Raw genomic sequence first — 16,848 nt, 5'->3', positions numbered from 1 at the left:
ATAATATAAGGCATTGCAACTCACTTTTCAGATGTTACACATTTTAAAACAAACATTAAATATGTTTAATATATCCGAAGCGCATCTGACATTCCGTTTGTAAGCAATGCTTGGCTAACCAAACGTGACCGCGGATGAATTTGTTATCCTGTATTGTCGACAGAAATACTCAGGCAATTATAAATAAATCATTGGACGGTTATCAGCAATCTCTCTGGTGTTTTATACCATTATTGTGTCAACGTTACACAATTGAGATATTCGACTTCTCTTAAAAATAATATGGCTTCCAAACTGGATCTTATAGTAAGAGTTTGCACTATACTAATAACAGCGTTCATAGTTATTCAAGTTATATTTTATTGTTCGGCACAACATATTCGATTTTACAATAACATAGTGCTGATCAAGAATTACAGTGGAGCAATACGGAAACATCTGGAAATGACGTACAAAATGAAAGATATGTCTGTGACTACCGATGATGCTCATGGAGGCTCTAACTGGACGGACTACTTACCTGAATGTCCACCAAACCCACCAAGACTTGGTTAGTATATTATTTTTTTAGGTCTAATAAACATATTGATGAACTATCAATTTTAAACCGAGAACTGGCACTGAAACGAATTATCCAAATATAAGACTTTCTAATAGAAAACTGAACTATGTTATGTGTGTAGTCAATCTGTGGTTTATCATATGATGTTATCTGCATTTCATACATATATATCCGAAGTGTGTCAGATATAAAATTGTATATACTGGTAAAATGTAACGTGCAGCGGCTTAGTATTGTATATAATTATATATATGAATATCATATTCCTTATTGGCGACCCTTATAAGGACATGATAACTATGAGGTGCAGTTTACTAGTTTAATTGGTATATACCGTTGCCCATATAATTTCATTTAAAGGTGATATACAATTGTGTACGTTTTGTACAATTCTTTAGAGCTTAAGTAAGCAAGAAGTCAGGCGAACTTCCATGATTTTACTTCAATATCAAAATTATATTCTGAAGCCGAAGCATACCTGTAAACCATGATCAGTTATATATAAATATTCAATTTTAATTTCTGCTGTATCTATTCCTTATAACAACTCTGTCGGAATCGTGATCTACTAACTGCTTATCAAAGCCTAATTTCCCTTAACAAAGTTATGCTCTTTGGTTCCCTTAATTGCCAACACTGAATCACACCAATAGTGTAGAAAGATAAACTGTGTTTTCAAAATTGAGTCACCGGTTTTTTTTTATATAGAATTGGCACAAAATTTGGTAACAATAATTCCTTTTCCCTTTTGTGAAAATGAAATAAAAAGGATTTTAAAAAAGATACGTCTTAGTAACTTCATTTAGCCTAAACCTAACAATTTTTAATCAAAATTGGATCCCACCATCAATTTATGCTTTGGAGTATTTTCTGTTTTATTCAACTTGAATGCAATTATGTATGTATACATAGACAGACAGACACTGAACATTACATATGTAAGACATTACTATTCATAAAAAATTGAAAATTCACAAAGCATTAAAACAGACCGATAAAAAAGGTGTATAGAACACCAGACTAATTCAGACTACGAATTCCACATTGAAAATAAATATTGTTTTTATTACCGTTTGGTTAATTCATTAAGTTTTGTTATCGTATTAACATAATCGTTGCATGTTGATAGTTGGTCCTCTAGCAACATACAAAAATTCCCCATCCTTGGAAAAAATGGAGCTGGAACTGAAATATCTAAAGCCAGGTGGACACTTCGAACCTCAGGAATGTCGAACTAACCAACGAGTGGCTATAGTGATACCCTACCGAAACAGGGCATCACATTTACGTACGCTTCTCTACAATCTCCATCCAATGCTGGCGAGACAACAGCTAAACTATACTATCTTCGTTATCGAACAGGTAAGATAATCACACACTGCCTAAAACTTTATGATGAAAGTGAGTTGTTTGCTGCTTTTTTGGTTGTTTTTAAAACGAACAGGATACGGTGTTATACCTTCTGTCTCATCCATTGCTCTACGGTTGCTTATAAATATTTCTAAATAGAGCAAAAAAAAATGTTTTTTTTTTTCGTCATGAAATGAGCAAAGTTTTTTATTATTCTTTTATTTTCGAGGTACCTGGATTGCATTTCAATTTCATTCTCACAAAAAAAACTTACTAATCAAACAAACATACAAAACAATACCAAATTAATTAGCCTGTCAACACAAACTTTATTATTGTATGTATGCAATGTTAGGTTTATATGTATGTATGTATGTATGTATGTATGTATGTATGTATGTATGTATGTATGTATGTATGTATGTATGTTTATGGTGTATTATGTTTATGCCTGACCACCTTGTTGTATTGGGAGAAGCCTGGGTTTAAGTTCTCTGTCTAATCATATTGATTGTTTTTATCATATTCTGAAACGAGACTAAAAACTACAAATTTTAATCTAAGTGGCTCTACCCGGGTTGATTCTATAAAAAACAATTAGAAAAAAATAAAAAATAAAATGAATTTTATGAACATGTTTCCTTGCTGCCTTATATTCAATATACTGTATATGTAAGGGTGATCGTATCACCAGGGTCACGCTACAAGCTGTTCAAAAAGCGGAACACTGGTATATAGTGTGTATACGTAAACACTTCTGTCACGGTTCATGAACCCCTGTGTACGTATTCTAGCATAGGAAAACGGTTATAGCTAATTGCATGGATCAAAACTAATATGAAAAATCAGTAAGCTCCATCCTTCTCATACTGTTTAAACATTTTAATATTGTTAATATATATTAACTCCAAATGTGAATTATCAAATACAGAAATAGTTTGTTTATATTACCTTTACAGTTAGTTGTCTAAAAAGATATTTGCATTATACCACCTAAACAAAATACTGATGTATACAATTCATACTTTCAGTGATTAACTACAGATTTAGGAGTACACCTGGTTACTATAAGATTTATATTCAATGCCACTTGATTTTAGGGTACAGAATTTAAATCGCGAAATTGCGTAACCTCCACGTGACACAAAGAAATCCATAGTTTCATGACATTCGTAACAAATGAATCATTTTCGTGTGAGGTCTGGTGTTTTATCCTACATTTACTGTATAGTTGGTTCTCGTGTGTTTTACAGATATGAAGAAGTGAAATGTGAAGGTTCATGCATTAACAAAATATAAGATTATAATTTTGAAGGACTATGATGGATAACTGCCAAATGATGGGGACCGTTATAGAATAGCTTTCTTTTCAGGCTGGAACGAATACGTTTAACAGAGGACTTCTGATGAATATTGGATACGTCGAGGCAATGAAATCTGCAGAGTTCAGATGTTTTGTTTTCCATGACGTTGACCTCATTCCCGAAGACGATCGTATCTACTACGGTTGTGGAAATGGGACACGCCACCTCTCAGCAGCCGTAGATAAATTCAACTATAGGTACTTGACTCATAATGTGATTGGATGATATTGCAAAATGAGTATCCAGAAGTTTGTATAAAGGCTTAACACAATGATTTTGACTTCATTTATAATGCGTAACATTTATACAAATTTGACATTGCATAACTGAATTGATAACGAAAAAAAAAGACAAATGAAACTCAAAAACAAAATAAAAATATGGCCTCCATTGTGACAACGTGAAAAAAAACAAAGCACAACAACATGTTCAAATCACATAAAGACAGTTGTACAGCAAGACATGTAAAATGAGACAGCAGACAACGCCAAAATACTCATAACACTAACAACAGAATATAACACAAAATCAGCACACAACCAAAAAAACTAACCCCTGACCACAAAATGTACCACAAAACCAGTACAACGAAAAAGTGTTCCCGCAAACCAACCCCTGACCACAAAATGTACCACAAACACAGCATAATGACAAATATTCCTGCAAACTAACCCCTGACCACAAAATGTACCACAAACACAGTACAACGACAAAATCTTCCTGCAAACTAACCCCTGACTACAAAATGTCCCACAAACACAGTACAACGACAAAATGTTCCTTAAAATTAATGCCTTACAACAAAATGTAACACATAGAAGAAAACAATGATAAAATGCACCTCAATCCCATTACATACATGAAACGATAAATAAAAACAAACAAAATGAGACAGCACACACTGCCAAAATACACCACAAAACGAAAGCAGAACGATCAGAATGTGATTTAACTAACACATAACAACAGAGTGTTCCACAACATCAGCACACAACGACCAAAGTACAACTGAGCCAACATACCACGACAAAATTTACCATAAAGACATCATAAAACATGAAAAAGGTACCGCAAAAGCAAAGCACAGTGTCAAAAATACCATTTAACAAACACACGATACAAATACCCCCTACCTAGTACATAACGACAGAATGTACGACAAAATCAGCACACAATGACAAAATATACCACAAACCAATACACAATGACGAATTTAAACACAAAAACAGCTCATGATAAAATGCACCATAAAATCAATGTACAATGATAAAATTCATAAGATAATACAGCACAAAATAAAACTATCACAAAAACCAACACAAAACGACAAAATGTACAACAAAATAACATACATAATGACAAAATGTATCATACTATATACAATCAATATCACTATATACCACATTATACTGAATCCAATATCCTTATCGTTCAAGGCTGCCCTATCAATCCATTGTCGGTGGAGTCACTCAACTGCGACAAAATGATGTTGAAATATTAAATGGTTTTTCCAACCTATACTTTGGCTGGGGTGGTGAAGATGACGACTTATCTGCCAGGTATTGTGTGTAAACACCAATTATTAACGTGTCGTCTCACCTGAGTGACTGTACATTTACCGGTGTGGTATCGATCGATGTCATTAAAGGCACGGTCCCAGCACGCTTAACATCTGGTCGCAAATGATTGTTTATCCAGGGCCTGTTCTAAATATTAAGATTTCCGTACACAATATCGCCAACTGACAAATCACAAAATCGTGTTTCGAGAGATGCAGCTTGATGAAGACGTATTTGAATTGACAATTATTTGAATATTCTTCATTAAACCCCATATCTTATTTCCCTGTTACGTTTTCATTGGTCGTCGTGTAAATTTCTTTATTCTGTTTTTAGTGTGAAATATATTCTGTTGGCATGCTAGTATTTTCTTAATACATAAGAATAAGCCGTTAGAAAGATTGCATCTAATCTACAAGAGATCAAGTCCGCAATTGCTGGACAATTCTTTTTATTCTGATTTTGTGATAATTCATATTTATTCTTGTATTCAGATTAAGGAATGCCTCTTTGAAGATACAAAGATACAGTATGACGATTTCGCGCTACAAGATGATAAAGCATACCAGAGATAAACACAATATGGCTAATCCTAAAAGGTACGTTTGATTACAGCAATCCATGACACTTACTATATACTGTAAATCAATTTATGTTAACGAGCACTTAATTTCGCGAAAGGAACGTGACAATTTTATTAGAGAATACATGAATTCCCGGGAACCATACTACAAAAGTCATTATTTCAAGGACACCAGCAAAACTTTATTCGGGAAGGATTTGAATTCGCGAATAATGCTGCTCGCGAATAAACGCGAATTGTAATCCCTCGAGAAAAATAATAGATTCACAGTAGATAGTGCTTATGTTTGACAAAAAGACAATGAAGTGTCTCAGAGGGACGAAACAGCTGAATGCTGCAATTTAATTCATTGTTTGACTCTGTTGTATCTAATTCTAAGTTTATGATAAAAGGTGCTATTCGCCCGTCTTCTTTTGTCTGATCATTGAATAAAATATTGTTCTTTTCATAGTCACCCTTGCTGTACTGATCTGTCGTACTTGCTCTAGATACTGCTCCGTCACCCTTACTTTAGATACTACTCCGTCGCCTGGCCTTTGCTCGAGATGACCTAGTATTCTCATCCATCAAGATAAGACCAGGGCCGATAGAGCAAATTGTATCAAATCCGTTTTCTCTTCCTATCACTTGTCCATGACTTGTCTTATTATCGTTGTACTTTTTAAGGGGTATCGGTGTAAACCTTCCATTATTTTTTTTATTTTTTTCCATAGCTTCAATTTGTGTCTGAATTTAGATTCCTTTATGTCGATATATCTCCCTTGTTTTTTGTCCCATGGCACTTTGTATTTCTAAAACATGCGAAATGATTTCTTCAGGATGACGTTGCTAGCCGCTGCTACTAAGAGAATGAAAACTGACGGGATCAACAGTCTGAAATATAAAGTGTTAAATATAACCAGGGGGACGCTGTATACTAATATCCAGGTCGAAATAGACCAGAAAGATTACGCCATATAGTTATGAATTAAAACAGACAGCGCTAGTGGTAGGTGTTCTCTGTGTTTACACATTAAAAACATGATACCGAGATCAAGGACCCGCATGTCTATTATTCATTAGATCGACAGGTCACCATGTCAACCGCACGAATCGCAGTTTTAGCCTTGTTATAAATAGTAGTGTTTTAGGCAGTGGGTCCCTTTTCTGGTGAAACATACAAACGATATGTCTGTCTGCTTGCCTGCCTTCCTGCTTGTCTGTCGGTCTGCTTGCATGTCCGCCTGTCCGCCTGCCCGCTTGCCAGTATGTATGTAAGGGAAGATGAAAGTTGTACAGCAAGGAAAATATGCCACTTGGTAATAATATATGAACACGTACATTTGTTAATAAATATATCAAAATTTAATACATCCGTGTTTATTTTTCCACTGATTCAACACAGAATTTATGACAGACTCTGATGGACCAAGACCGACAACCCAGGATTCATTCAATGGTTCCTGATGGAGAAACAACACATTTCACACATAAAACAAAACAACGGAATCATAGAAAAAATGTAACTGAGATGATAGAAATCGTTCTATATTAATTGTTGTTGCATAATTTAAACAAATCGGTAAGATCATCATTGAATCATACTGGAATGTAAACCTCGTTGCTCAGGCTTTAAAAAAGGGAAAATACCAACATGTCAGCTTAATCATGATTCAAACTCAAATTCATTAAAACTAGGTCAAAATATGAACAAAAGAAAGATTTATCAGGAGATCCTTACAAAAAAAAAAAAAAATCAAATCAAATGTTCCGGAAGAGAAAGCGTCTAAATTTCGAAAAGTGTTTTAAGTACAAATCCGAATACCAAGTGGGATTGTATTGCTTGTAAATGCTTACATTAAGTGCCAGTTTATTGCCCGAACGGAAAACATGTTTAAACATTATGAACGAGGTCGGGCAAATGACCCCTTACTTTTTAACGTCAATTCCAGGAATCGAACCCGGGATGGCTAGGTAAATTCGATTGCATTACAACTGTGCTATCCGACCGTCCCTCCAGGCAACCAATAATGTCCATTACAGTAACGTAGAGAGGAGACTAACCACTACAGTAATCTAGAGAGGAGACTAACCACTAAAGTAATCTAGAGAGGAGACTTACCACTACAGTAATCTAGAGAGGAGACTAACCACTACAGTAATCTAGAGAGGAGACTAACCACTACAGTAATCTAGAGAGGAGACTTACCACTACAGTAATCTAGAGAGGAGACTAACCACACTACAGTAATCTAGAGAGGAGACTAACCACACTACAGTAATCTAGAGAGGAGACTAACCACTACAGTAATCTAGAGAGGAGACTAACCACACTACAGTAATCTAGAGAGGAGACTTACCACTACAGTAATCTAGAGAGGAGACTAACCACACTACAGTAATATAGAGAGGACACTAACAACACTACAGTAATCTAGAGAGGAGACTAACCACTACAGTAATCTAGAGAGGAGACTAACCACAACAGTAATCTAGAGAGGAGACTAACCACTACAGTAATCTAGAGAGGAGACTAACCACACTACAGTAATCTAGAGAGGAGACTTACCACTACAGTAATCTAGAGAGGAGACTAACCACTACAGTAATCTAGAGAGGAGACTAACCACAACAGTAATCTAGAGAGGAGACTAACCACTACAGTAATCTAGAGAGGAGACTAACCACACTACTGTAATCTAGAATCTAGAGGGAGACTAACCACACTACAGTAATCTACCACTACTGTAATCTAGAGAGGAGACTACCACTACAGTAATCTAGAGAGGAGACTAACCACTACAGTAATCTAGAGAGGAGACTAACCACACTACAGTAATCTAGAGAGGAGACTTACCACTACAGTAATCTAGAGAGGAGACTAACCACTACAGTAATTTAGAGAGGAGACTAACCACACTACAGTAATCTAGAGAGGAGACTAACCACTACAGTATTCTAGAGAGGAGACTTACCACAACAGTAATCTTGAATGGAGACTTACCACTACAATAATGTTAAGAGGAGACTTACCGCTACAGTAATCTAGAGAGGAGACTTACCACTACAGTAATCTAGAGAGGAGACTAACCACTACAGTAATCTAGAGAGGAGACTTACCACTACAGTAATCTAGAGAGGAGACTAACCACACTACAGTAATCTAGAGAGGAGACTAACCACACTACAGTAATCTAGAGAGGAGACTAACCACTACAGTAATCTAGAGAGGAGACTAACCACACTACAGTAATCTAGAGAGGAGACTTACCACTACAGTAATCTAGAGAGGAGACTAACCACACTACAGTAATCTAGAGAGGAGACTTACCACTACAGTAATCTAGAGAGGAGACTAACCACTACAGTAATCTAGAGAGGAGACTAACCACACTACAGTAATCTAGAGAGGAGACTTACCACTACAGTAATCTAGAGAGGAGACTAACCACTACAGTAATCTAGAGAGGAGACTAACCACAACAGTAATCTAGAGAGGAGACTAACCACTACAGTAATCTAGAGAGGAGACTAACCACACTACAGTAATCTAGAGAGGAGACTTACCACTACACTGATGTATAGAGGAGACTAACCGCTACAGTAATCTAGAATGGAGACTTACTGCTACAGTTATACAGAGAGAAGACTAACCACTTCAGTAATCTAGAGAGGAGACTAACCACTACAATAATGTTAAGAGGAGACTAACCACTACAGTAATCTAGAAAGGAAACTTACCACTACAGTAATCTAGAGAGGAGACTAACCACTACAGTAATCTAGAGAGGAGACTAACCACTACAGTAATCTAGAGAGGAGACTAACCACTACAGTAATCTAGAGAGGAGACTTACCACTACAGTAATCTAGAGAGGAGACTAACCACTACAGTATTCTAGAGAGGAGACTTACCACCACAGTAATCTTGAACGGAGACTTACCACTACAATAATGTTAAGAGAAGACTAACCGCTACAGTAATCTAGAGAGGAGACTTACCACTACAGTAATCTTGAATGGAGACGTACCACTACAATAATGTTAAGAGGAGACTAACCGCTACAGTAATCTAGAGAGGAGACTTACCACTACAGTAATCTAGAGAGGAGACTAACCACTACAGTAATCTAGAGAGAGGACTTACCACTACAGTAATCTTGAATGGAGACTTACCACTACAATAATGTTAAGAGGAGACTTACCGCTACAGTAATCTAGAGAGGAGACTTACCACTACACTAATGTATAGAGGAGACTAACCGCTACAGTAATCTAGAATGGAGACTTACCACTACAATAATGTTAAGAGGAGACTAACCGCTACAGTAATCTAGAGAGGAGACTTACCACTACAGTAATCTTGAACGGAGACTGACCACTACAATAATGTTAAGAGAAGACTAACCGCTACAGTAATCTAGATAGGAGACTTACTACTACAGTAATCTTGAATGGAGACTTACCACTACAATAATGGTAAGAGGAGACTAACCGCTACAGTAATCTAGAGAGGAGACTTACCACTACAGTAATCTTGAATGGAGACTTACCACTACAATAATGTTAAGAGGAGACTAACCGCTACAGTAATCTACAGAGGAGACTTACCACTACAGTAATCTAGAGAGGAGACTTACCACTACAGTAATCTAGAGAGGAGACTTACCACTACAGTAATCTAGAGAGGAGACTTACCACTACAGTAATCTTGAATGGAGACTTACCACTACAATAATGTTAAGAGGAGACAAACCACAACAGAAATCTAGAATGGAGACTTACTACTACAGTAATACAGAGCGAAGACTAACCACTTTAGTAATCTAGAATGGAGACTTACCACAACAATAATGTATAGAGGAGACTTACCACTACAGTAATAGAGAGAGGAGACGTACCACTGCAACAATTTAGACCGGAGACTTAACACTTACCGTTCGTCTTTATTAGTTTTGTCAATTCAAACAATCTTTAAGAAGGGAAGTAACTCGTAGAGAAACAGATTATACATAGGGAATAACCCATCCAGATCAAGACGCGTCCTATAATGCTGTATCAGGATATGCATGTAATTATTGCCATAATTATTTTCTCTAGTTTTAACGTCGACCAAGGACGTGTTTAATGCTAACGCTGTACATGATTGTTTCATTCACTTGGACAATTACATCACACACTTAAAAAGACCAGGCAGTAAGCAGTTTATTTTTCGTAAGAAAGTAATTATTGATCCTCATTTACATACACATTTGAACTATACAGCATTTAACTATTATTCAAATGAAAAAGCTGACATGTTTTCTCTTATAGGACCAGGGATTCTTCATAGGTTTGTTTGGGGAATATCCATTACTGTCAAAGTTGTCGTCAAACTGACCATGTTCAAGTTTATTCCCCTTTTTTTTCTCTCTTTTCGATCATATTTTATTTCCATTTGTACAAGGCATTTTCAAATACTGGAATCATTTTGTATCTTCACAAAGAATATCAAGCAATTTTCGTTACTAAATCAAGTTTACTTATATAGAATTCATACTTTTCGCTGAAGGAGATCTTGTGATTTTGGAAAAAATATTGTAAAAATGATTATAAATAATAGTTATAAATCAGAAGATACATTCACGTGTAAGCTTGCCTGGCAGGATGCTCATGCAAGTTACCTCCCTTTACGACAGTTAAAAAAGTCACTGATGTTTGTATATAAGATTTACAGTTAACAAGATATTCACGCTCCTATACTTTCACTCTTTAAAGATTTCAAGATAAATGTCACTGCAAGTTTTAAAAATGACATCTGGATGTAATTTTTTATATGAGTTTTGATTTTGTTGGGTTTTTGAGAAGGAAAGATTTTGAAGTATATTTTATTCCCTGATGTAGTGGCGTTTTAACTCCTTCTTAAGGGTTTCTAGTAAAGGGATTCTTTTATATTTTTTTCTTGCATATTTTGTGTTAATACTATTAACAAATTAATGTTTTTCACATCCTATTCGACAAAGTCTTAAAGTACACTTAAATCTTTTACTCTACGACTTTAACGTACAGTACTCGGTTCTACAGCCCACAATCGACAAACCGCATCTCTGATCGTTTATCTAATTAAACTAAGCCTGCTACCCAACCTGATACCTCACTTTAGGGAGACAAGAGATGCATCAGCACAATGCTTCTAGTTGATTTTATACAGATTTCTAAACGTTGAATATAAATACGAACTTCATTCAGTCAGATATCTTTACTTTACTATCATTTTCATTCTGGTACATAAAATTATGTTTAATTTAAACGGTCCATTGCTGAGCTGACCAAACATTACGATGCCTTACAATACAACCATTCCACATTTCTGAAACAATTCCATCAGTGGTATATAAGCCGGACGTGCCCCTCGACCTATACGAGTGTTCTGTAACTATAAGACAAATGTAACAGAAATCATTATATATTTCAAAGCTTCCGCTAGGATTCGAACCGTAGACTTCTTGAACTTCTCTCTAGCCGAGCGGTATATTGCGGCTAGTATTTACCAGGGTTACACAAATATTTTCCAATGATGAAATTTAATCATCAACGATGTGAATGTATTCATTGGTATATCTATTCCTTTGCTGAAACCATCTGATTTTGTAGTTCGAGAAGGCATGAACCACTACTATTTTTTTTCTGTCAATACTGATCATCTTTCTTGATAGTTACCATTGACTTGAAATTTTTAATCCAAAGATCGCATATATACATTTGGTCTAGTTAGGGACTATCAACTTCAGTATGAAAGTTTTAACCAAATCATATTTTTCCTTTTGTAAATATAAACCTTCTTATGTGTTTGGTATCATATGCCACTAAGTGATACAAACTTGGTACCCTGGCACGTTAACACCTGACGGCAATATTCCAGATGGCCAAAGACTGTATGGCATACAATCAAGTAGCTGCACCTTTTAATGTCAACCATTCTGCTATTTCTCTATTAATGCAGAGTTTGAACCAAATCGGGCGCTTTGAGAAATGTCTTGCAAGCCTTGAAAATCTTCAAAGACACCAGTATGTGAGGACAGGCAAGAATAGATCCATTCACCATTGCCAACATACTTAGAGGACAGCAGAACGTCAATGCTAGCGTTAGCGTGTACCGTCATAAAACGTTTGAACAATAGGCGACTTTGTACTCATCAACATTAAAACGTCCTCTGTTGACTGGCACCAGCAAGGAAGTCTGCAATGGACACATGACATCGGACATGGAATATTTGGTCTTTGTGCAGTTACCACTGGACTGATGAAAGGCATTCTTTTCTTAGATCTACAGACACCAAAGTCCGTGTTTGGAGAAAAACGGCATACCATACTAGAAACACATTCTAGGCATAGCATTATTTTTTGTTAGTGGCAGTGTTGCTGTATGGGATTGCTTTTCTTTTTTTAATAAGCTTTCCCACCGCGTCCTTGATATAATTTGAAATGGACAAAAGTACTTTGAACCTTTCCTTTGGTTTTTGTTTGTTCGCATTTTTTCTGATCGGCCTATTCTAACGGAAGACAATCGCCAACGACACAGACCCCGTCTAGTGCAAGACTATTTTCAACAAGAAGTGAAGAGATGCTCACAGAACCTGCAATATCATCAGACATTAACCGAATAGAGCATGTGTGGGATTATTTGGGTCAACGCACGGAATAAAAAATGCTAAACATTCAGGAGTAACACAGATTTCCTCAGAATATCCTTCAGTGTCTGGTCAATGGTACTATTTACTTAAACATGCTATTATCGAAAGGAACAATTGCTCATTATATTGGGGGAAATATTGGAATCATTACAAGTAGAAGCTGCTAGATTAATACACGGATTTTGCAGACGTAGCTATCTGAATTCAGGCAGAAAGCAACATAAATTAGTGACGATGTCTAAAATTATAAATTATAAAAGTTATTAAGTCACATCTACATGATTTCGATAAATATCCTCGCTCCGTTAGAAGATTTGGTCCCACTTTCTCGAACAGTCGCATTCTTTGAAAGTTTCTTTCTAGATAAAAAAAAAAGACCTGTATTTATATTTACTGGGAAACGATACATTAATATCATATTGTGTCAATTAAGAAATAATTGTATCAATTTGAATAATGATCCCAATAAAGACAATTAAGTAGAATCCGGATCATGTTCATGTGACTTCAGATTTGTTACTGTTTTCTTTTGTTGTTTGAATTTTACAGATATTCGAGTCACATTATACCAGAATGCTGTGCATGAAAGGCATGGTCATTATATCAATAGGTGATATCTTTAATGACTGTGAGAGTTGAAATGAAAATTAGAAATCTTCTGGCAACACTCCAATTTTATTAACGGATTTAGACTTTTCGAAGTGCAGAATAGATTGATATTAGATGTAAGTTCATAACATGTTAATCTGTACTGTGTATAACTGTTTTTCCCAAATAATTAGTATATTCATCACTGATACTCATGGTCACTGGAGGATATAATATCAACATAAGTTGTTTAGTTTTATATTCAATTCAATATAGAAGCAACACCTTCTATATAGATGATGTATGTGTATTGTCTACAACATACTTTTAAATCAAAATAACGATAAATAACGTCCTAAAATAAGGAAGATATCAAAAACAGCATTTAAACAATAGAACCATAATTGTTTATCAAGGACCTCTACTCTATCAATAATACTAACGCTCATGTTCTATATCCATAAATTGAATGACTAATGATGTTATGTCCTGTTTAAACACTTGTTTAATTTGAAGCATACTACAGGTTCTATAACTGTTTGGTGGCACTAGTTATGATGACAGAGGATATCGTATGGTGAAATAAGTTATGACCGATAACTCGATTATTTCACAAACATCTGTCATGTTGATATCCATGTCCCTATGATACATGACGAAATTTTTCATTGCAATCTACACAAGCTGAGGTCTCTGGCAAATAAATTTACGAGGACCATTGCAATAAACATCAAACAAATGAGGCACACCGAGTATTGCACAATCTGCACTGTGCATGTCAGGATACTTAGCATCGTAGTTATTAAAGGCTACGTTTGACCACATTTGTGTCTCAAATGGAATACCATCCATCCATTTCCATTGTCCTTCCATCACAGCATTCCTCAGGTCAATGTAAAAACCCTTGATGCTGATACCTGTTTTACGAGAAACATAGTCATTGCGATTAAGGATTAACAATTTGATAACCTCAAAACAATCATTCTTGTCCTGTGTGAAATTATATAATTATACTTCCTTTAAGCATGTCACCTCTTGGACAAAATACCGAACCTTTGACGCTATTGATGCCTCAGGACTTTGTTACTTTATGAACATCTAAAGTGAGGATGTTTTTAATAGAAATATAATTTGCTTTAAAGGGGTCCCTTTTTTCATCAACTTCTTGACATTCATGAGGTAATTTTATATTTAGATCCTAAAGCTTCAAGTACCATTTGCGAATGCAAACTATTTTGGTAAATTAGAAATCACTTAAGTGTTCAAACACCAAAGCATTAAACACGTAGAAAATACGTAGAATGTTTCCGAATGTAATCATTATGTCTACCGTAAAATTTCCTATAATAATTCATCAATCTGCATGTCTCCATTGTCAGGTTATTTGTCAACATCTTGACTTTTATACTGAACCGTGCCATCATTTAAGTTTATGAAAAGTAGCATGCAGATTATGGGGAACTTCGCGGATTAGACATTCACCAACAGTTATTACCATCTTCAATTTAAAATAATGGAAAATTCGAAAAACGGGAATTGAAATCGGCAGAATTTAGATTTAAAGGTTAGGTTTTAATGATTGTTCCTACTGACGCTGTGCCTTTATCGATCAAACTTGCTCTTTCTTTTATTAAGATCCCTTTGGGTACATATCTTCATATGACCAAAGGTTCTAAAGGGAACGGTTAACGAAATATTATTGATATTTGATTTCGTATATTTTCTATTGACTTATTGCATACTTATTAAATATTTCAATGCTCCATTTATCTTTGTTGGCGAGGTCAGCACGAGTAATCTTTCCATCTTCCTGTTCACATGTCCGGCTGGCGTTATCCCAAATCATTTTGTTCTCTATTACATTGATGCAAAGATTCCCGTCTTCGACGAACGTGTATCCTGATCGTTGACAATCTACAACAGCAATATCAGATTTGAGTTTACACCATCACGACATTCAATACCCCATGGAACCAATAGGTAAAGAATACAGGACAATTCAAATGATTTTACTGCCTTTTATCTTTGTGTTGGATTATCAAACAGTTATAATCTATACATATATGTAACGTTCTTGACATGTACGTGCTTTGTTAAGGATTTACACATTCTAAATAATGTTCATTCTCCCCATATCGGTACGAGTCTTTATTTGTTGGGTTTAGCCTTGTCATATTGGATGTTACAAACAATTCATATTTTGACCTTACTTTGGCAAATGACTATTTATCATTTAACAATGCTTAGCCTGTTGAACATCTATGGTCATTTAGGGACGGCGTAACGTTAAAAAACGGATCCAACAAGACATGACGGAAAACTGACTCTGCAGGAGTAAGGCAGAGGGCGTCTCCATAGTAAGTTATTGCTGTCTGTGTTCATGCGTTCTGCATAGTGATGTTGATAAGCACAGTGCACCGTGTCAACTAATTGAAACATATTTAAAATTAAATTCATCTGTGTTCTGTTAAATCATCAGTTGGAATGATTAATTGATACCTTAGGAGTTGAATAGCACCGACCATTTAGTGGTAAGATGATCTACATAACATACATTACTTACTTGTTTTACCTTTATACACCACACACGGTACAGAAAACTGAGACGGTAAAGTATTGAAAGTGGCGATAATTCAAACATATAGCAAACCATTTGAAGGAGGCAAAGTAGGGCACATTCTGTCTAAGATGACGTCGATTTCGAAAAGAGAAGGTCTCCACATGTTTGACTTGTGTAGTTGATCACGTGATGTGTGTAGGTTTCCGACAGAACGATTGCCATGGTAATTTCTGTAAATAAAATAGTCCTGTTTTTATTCATCTTTATCATCCCACATTAAGATATCGATTTTATCTTACTGCTTTATCAAATCATCTCGTGATACAGTGGTGTCTCTATTATCTATCTTCATCTTATAATATCAATAAGAAATTGAATTCATTTTCTTGTAGTCACACTTCACTTCGTAAAAGTCATCATTACTTACATTTGTTTGTCAACTGTACTCTTAATAAAATTACATTTTGACCGACCAGGGTGTTTACATACTGAATAACAACAAACAAATCTCAAATGACTTGCATTAAACATGTGAATTGTTATGCATAAATGCTGTGTATTAATCCAAATTCAGATATGCTGTGTTTATATGCATTGTATCATATTGATTGTTTACATAAACACTTGTTT

At 35.4% G+C, this 16,848-nt stretch overlaps 1 protein-coding gene across 1 annotated transcript; it reads left to right on the top strand.

Annotated features, from left to right (window-relative positions):
• Positions 1 to 282: 282 nt before the first annotated feature.
• On the top strand, positions 283 to 6,378 carry LOC132563198 (beta-1,4-N-acetylgalactosaminyltransferase bre-4-like). Its single transcript, XM_060227950.1, has 6 exons — positions 283 to 550; positions 1,692 to 1,924; positions 3,286 to 3,473; positions 4,713 to 4,835; positions 5,330 to 5,434; positions 6,237 to 6,378. Exons 1-6 carry the CDS (start codon positions 283 to 285, stop codon positions 6,376 to 6,378), a joined length of 1,059 nt encoding a protein of 352 aa, XP_060083933.1.
• Positions 6,379 to 16,848: the final 10,470 nt, after the last annotated feature.

The sequence above is a fragment of the Ylistrum balloti genome, unplaced genomic scaffold, assembly GCF_031769215.1.
Source record: "Ylistrum balloti isolate Yb309-2 unplaced genomic scaffold, AGI_CSIRO_Ybal_v1 Utg371636, whole genome shotgun sequence".
Lineage (NCBI taxonomy): Eukaryota > Metazoa > Mollusca > Bivalvia > Pectinida > Pectinidae > Ylistrum > Ylistrum balloti.
This window is presented reverse-complemented; position numbering and strand designations above follow the sequence as displayed.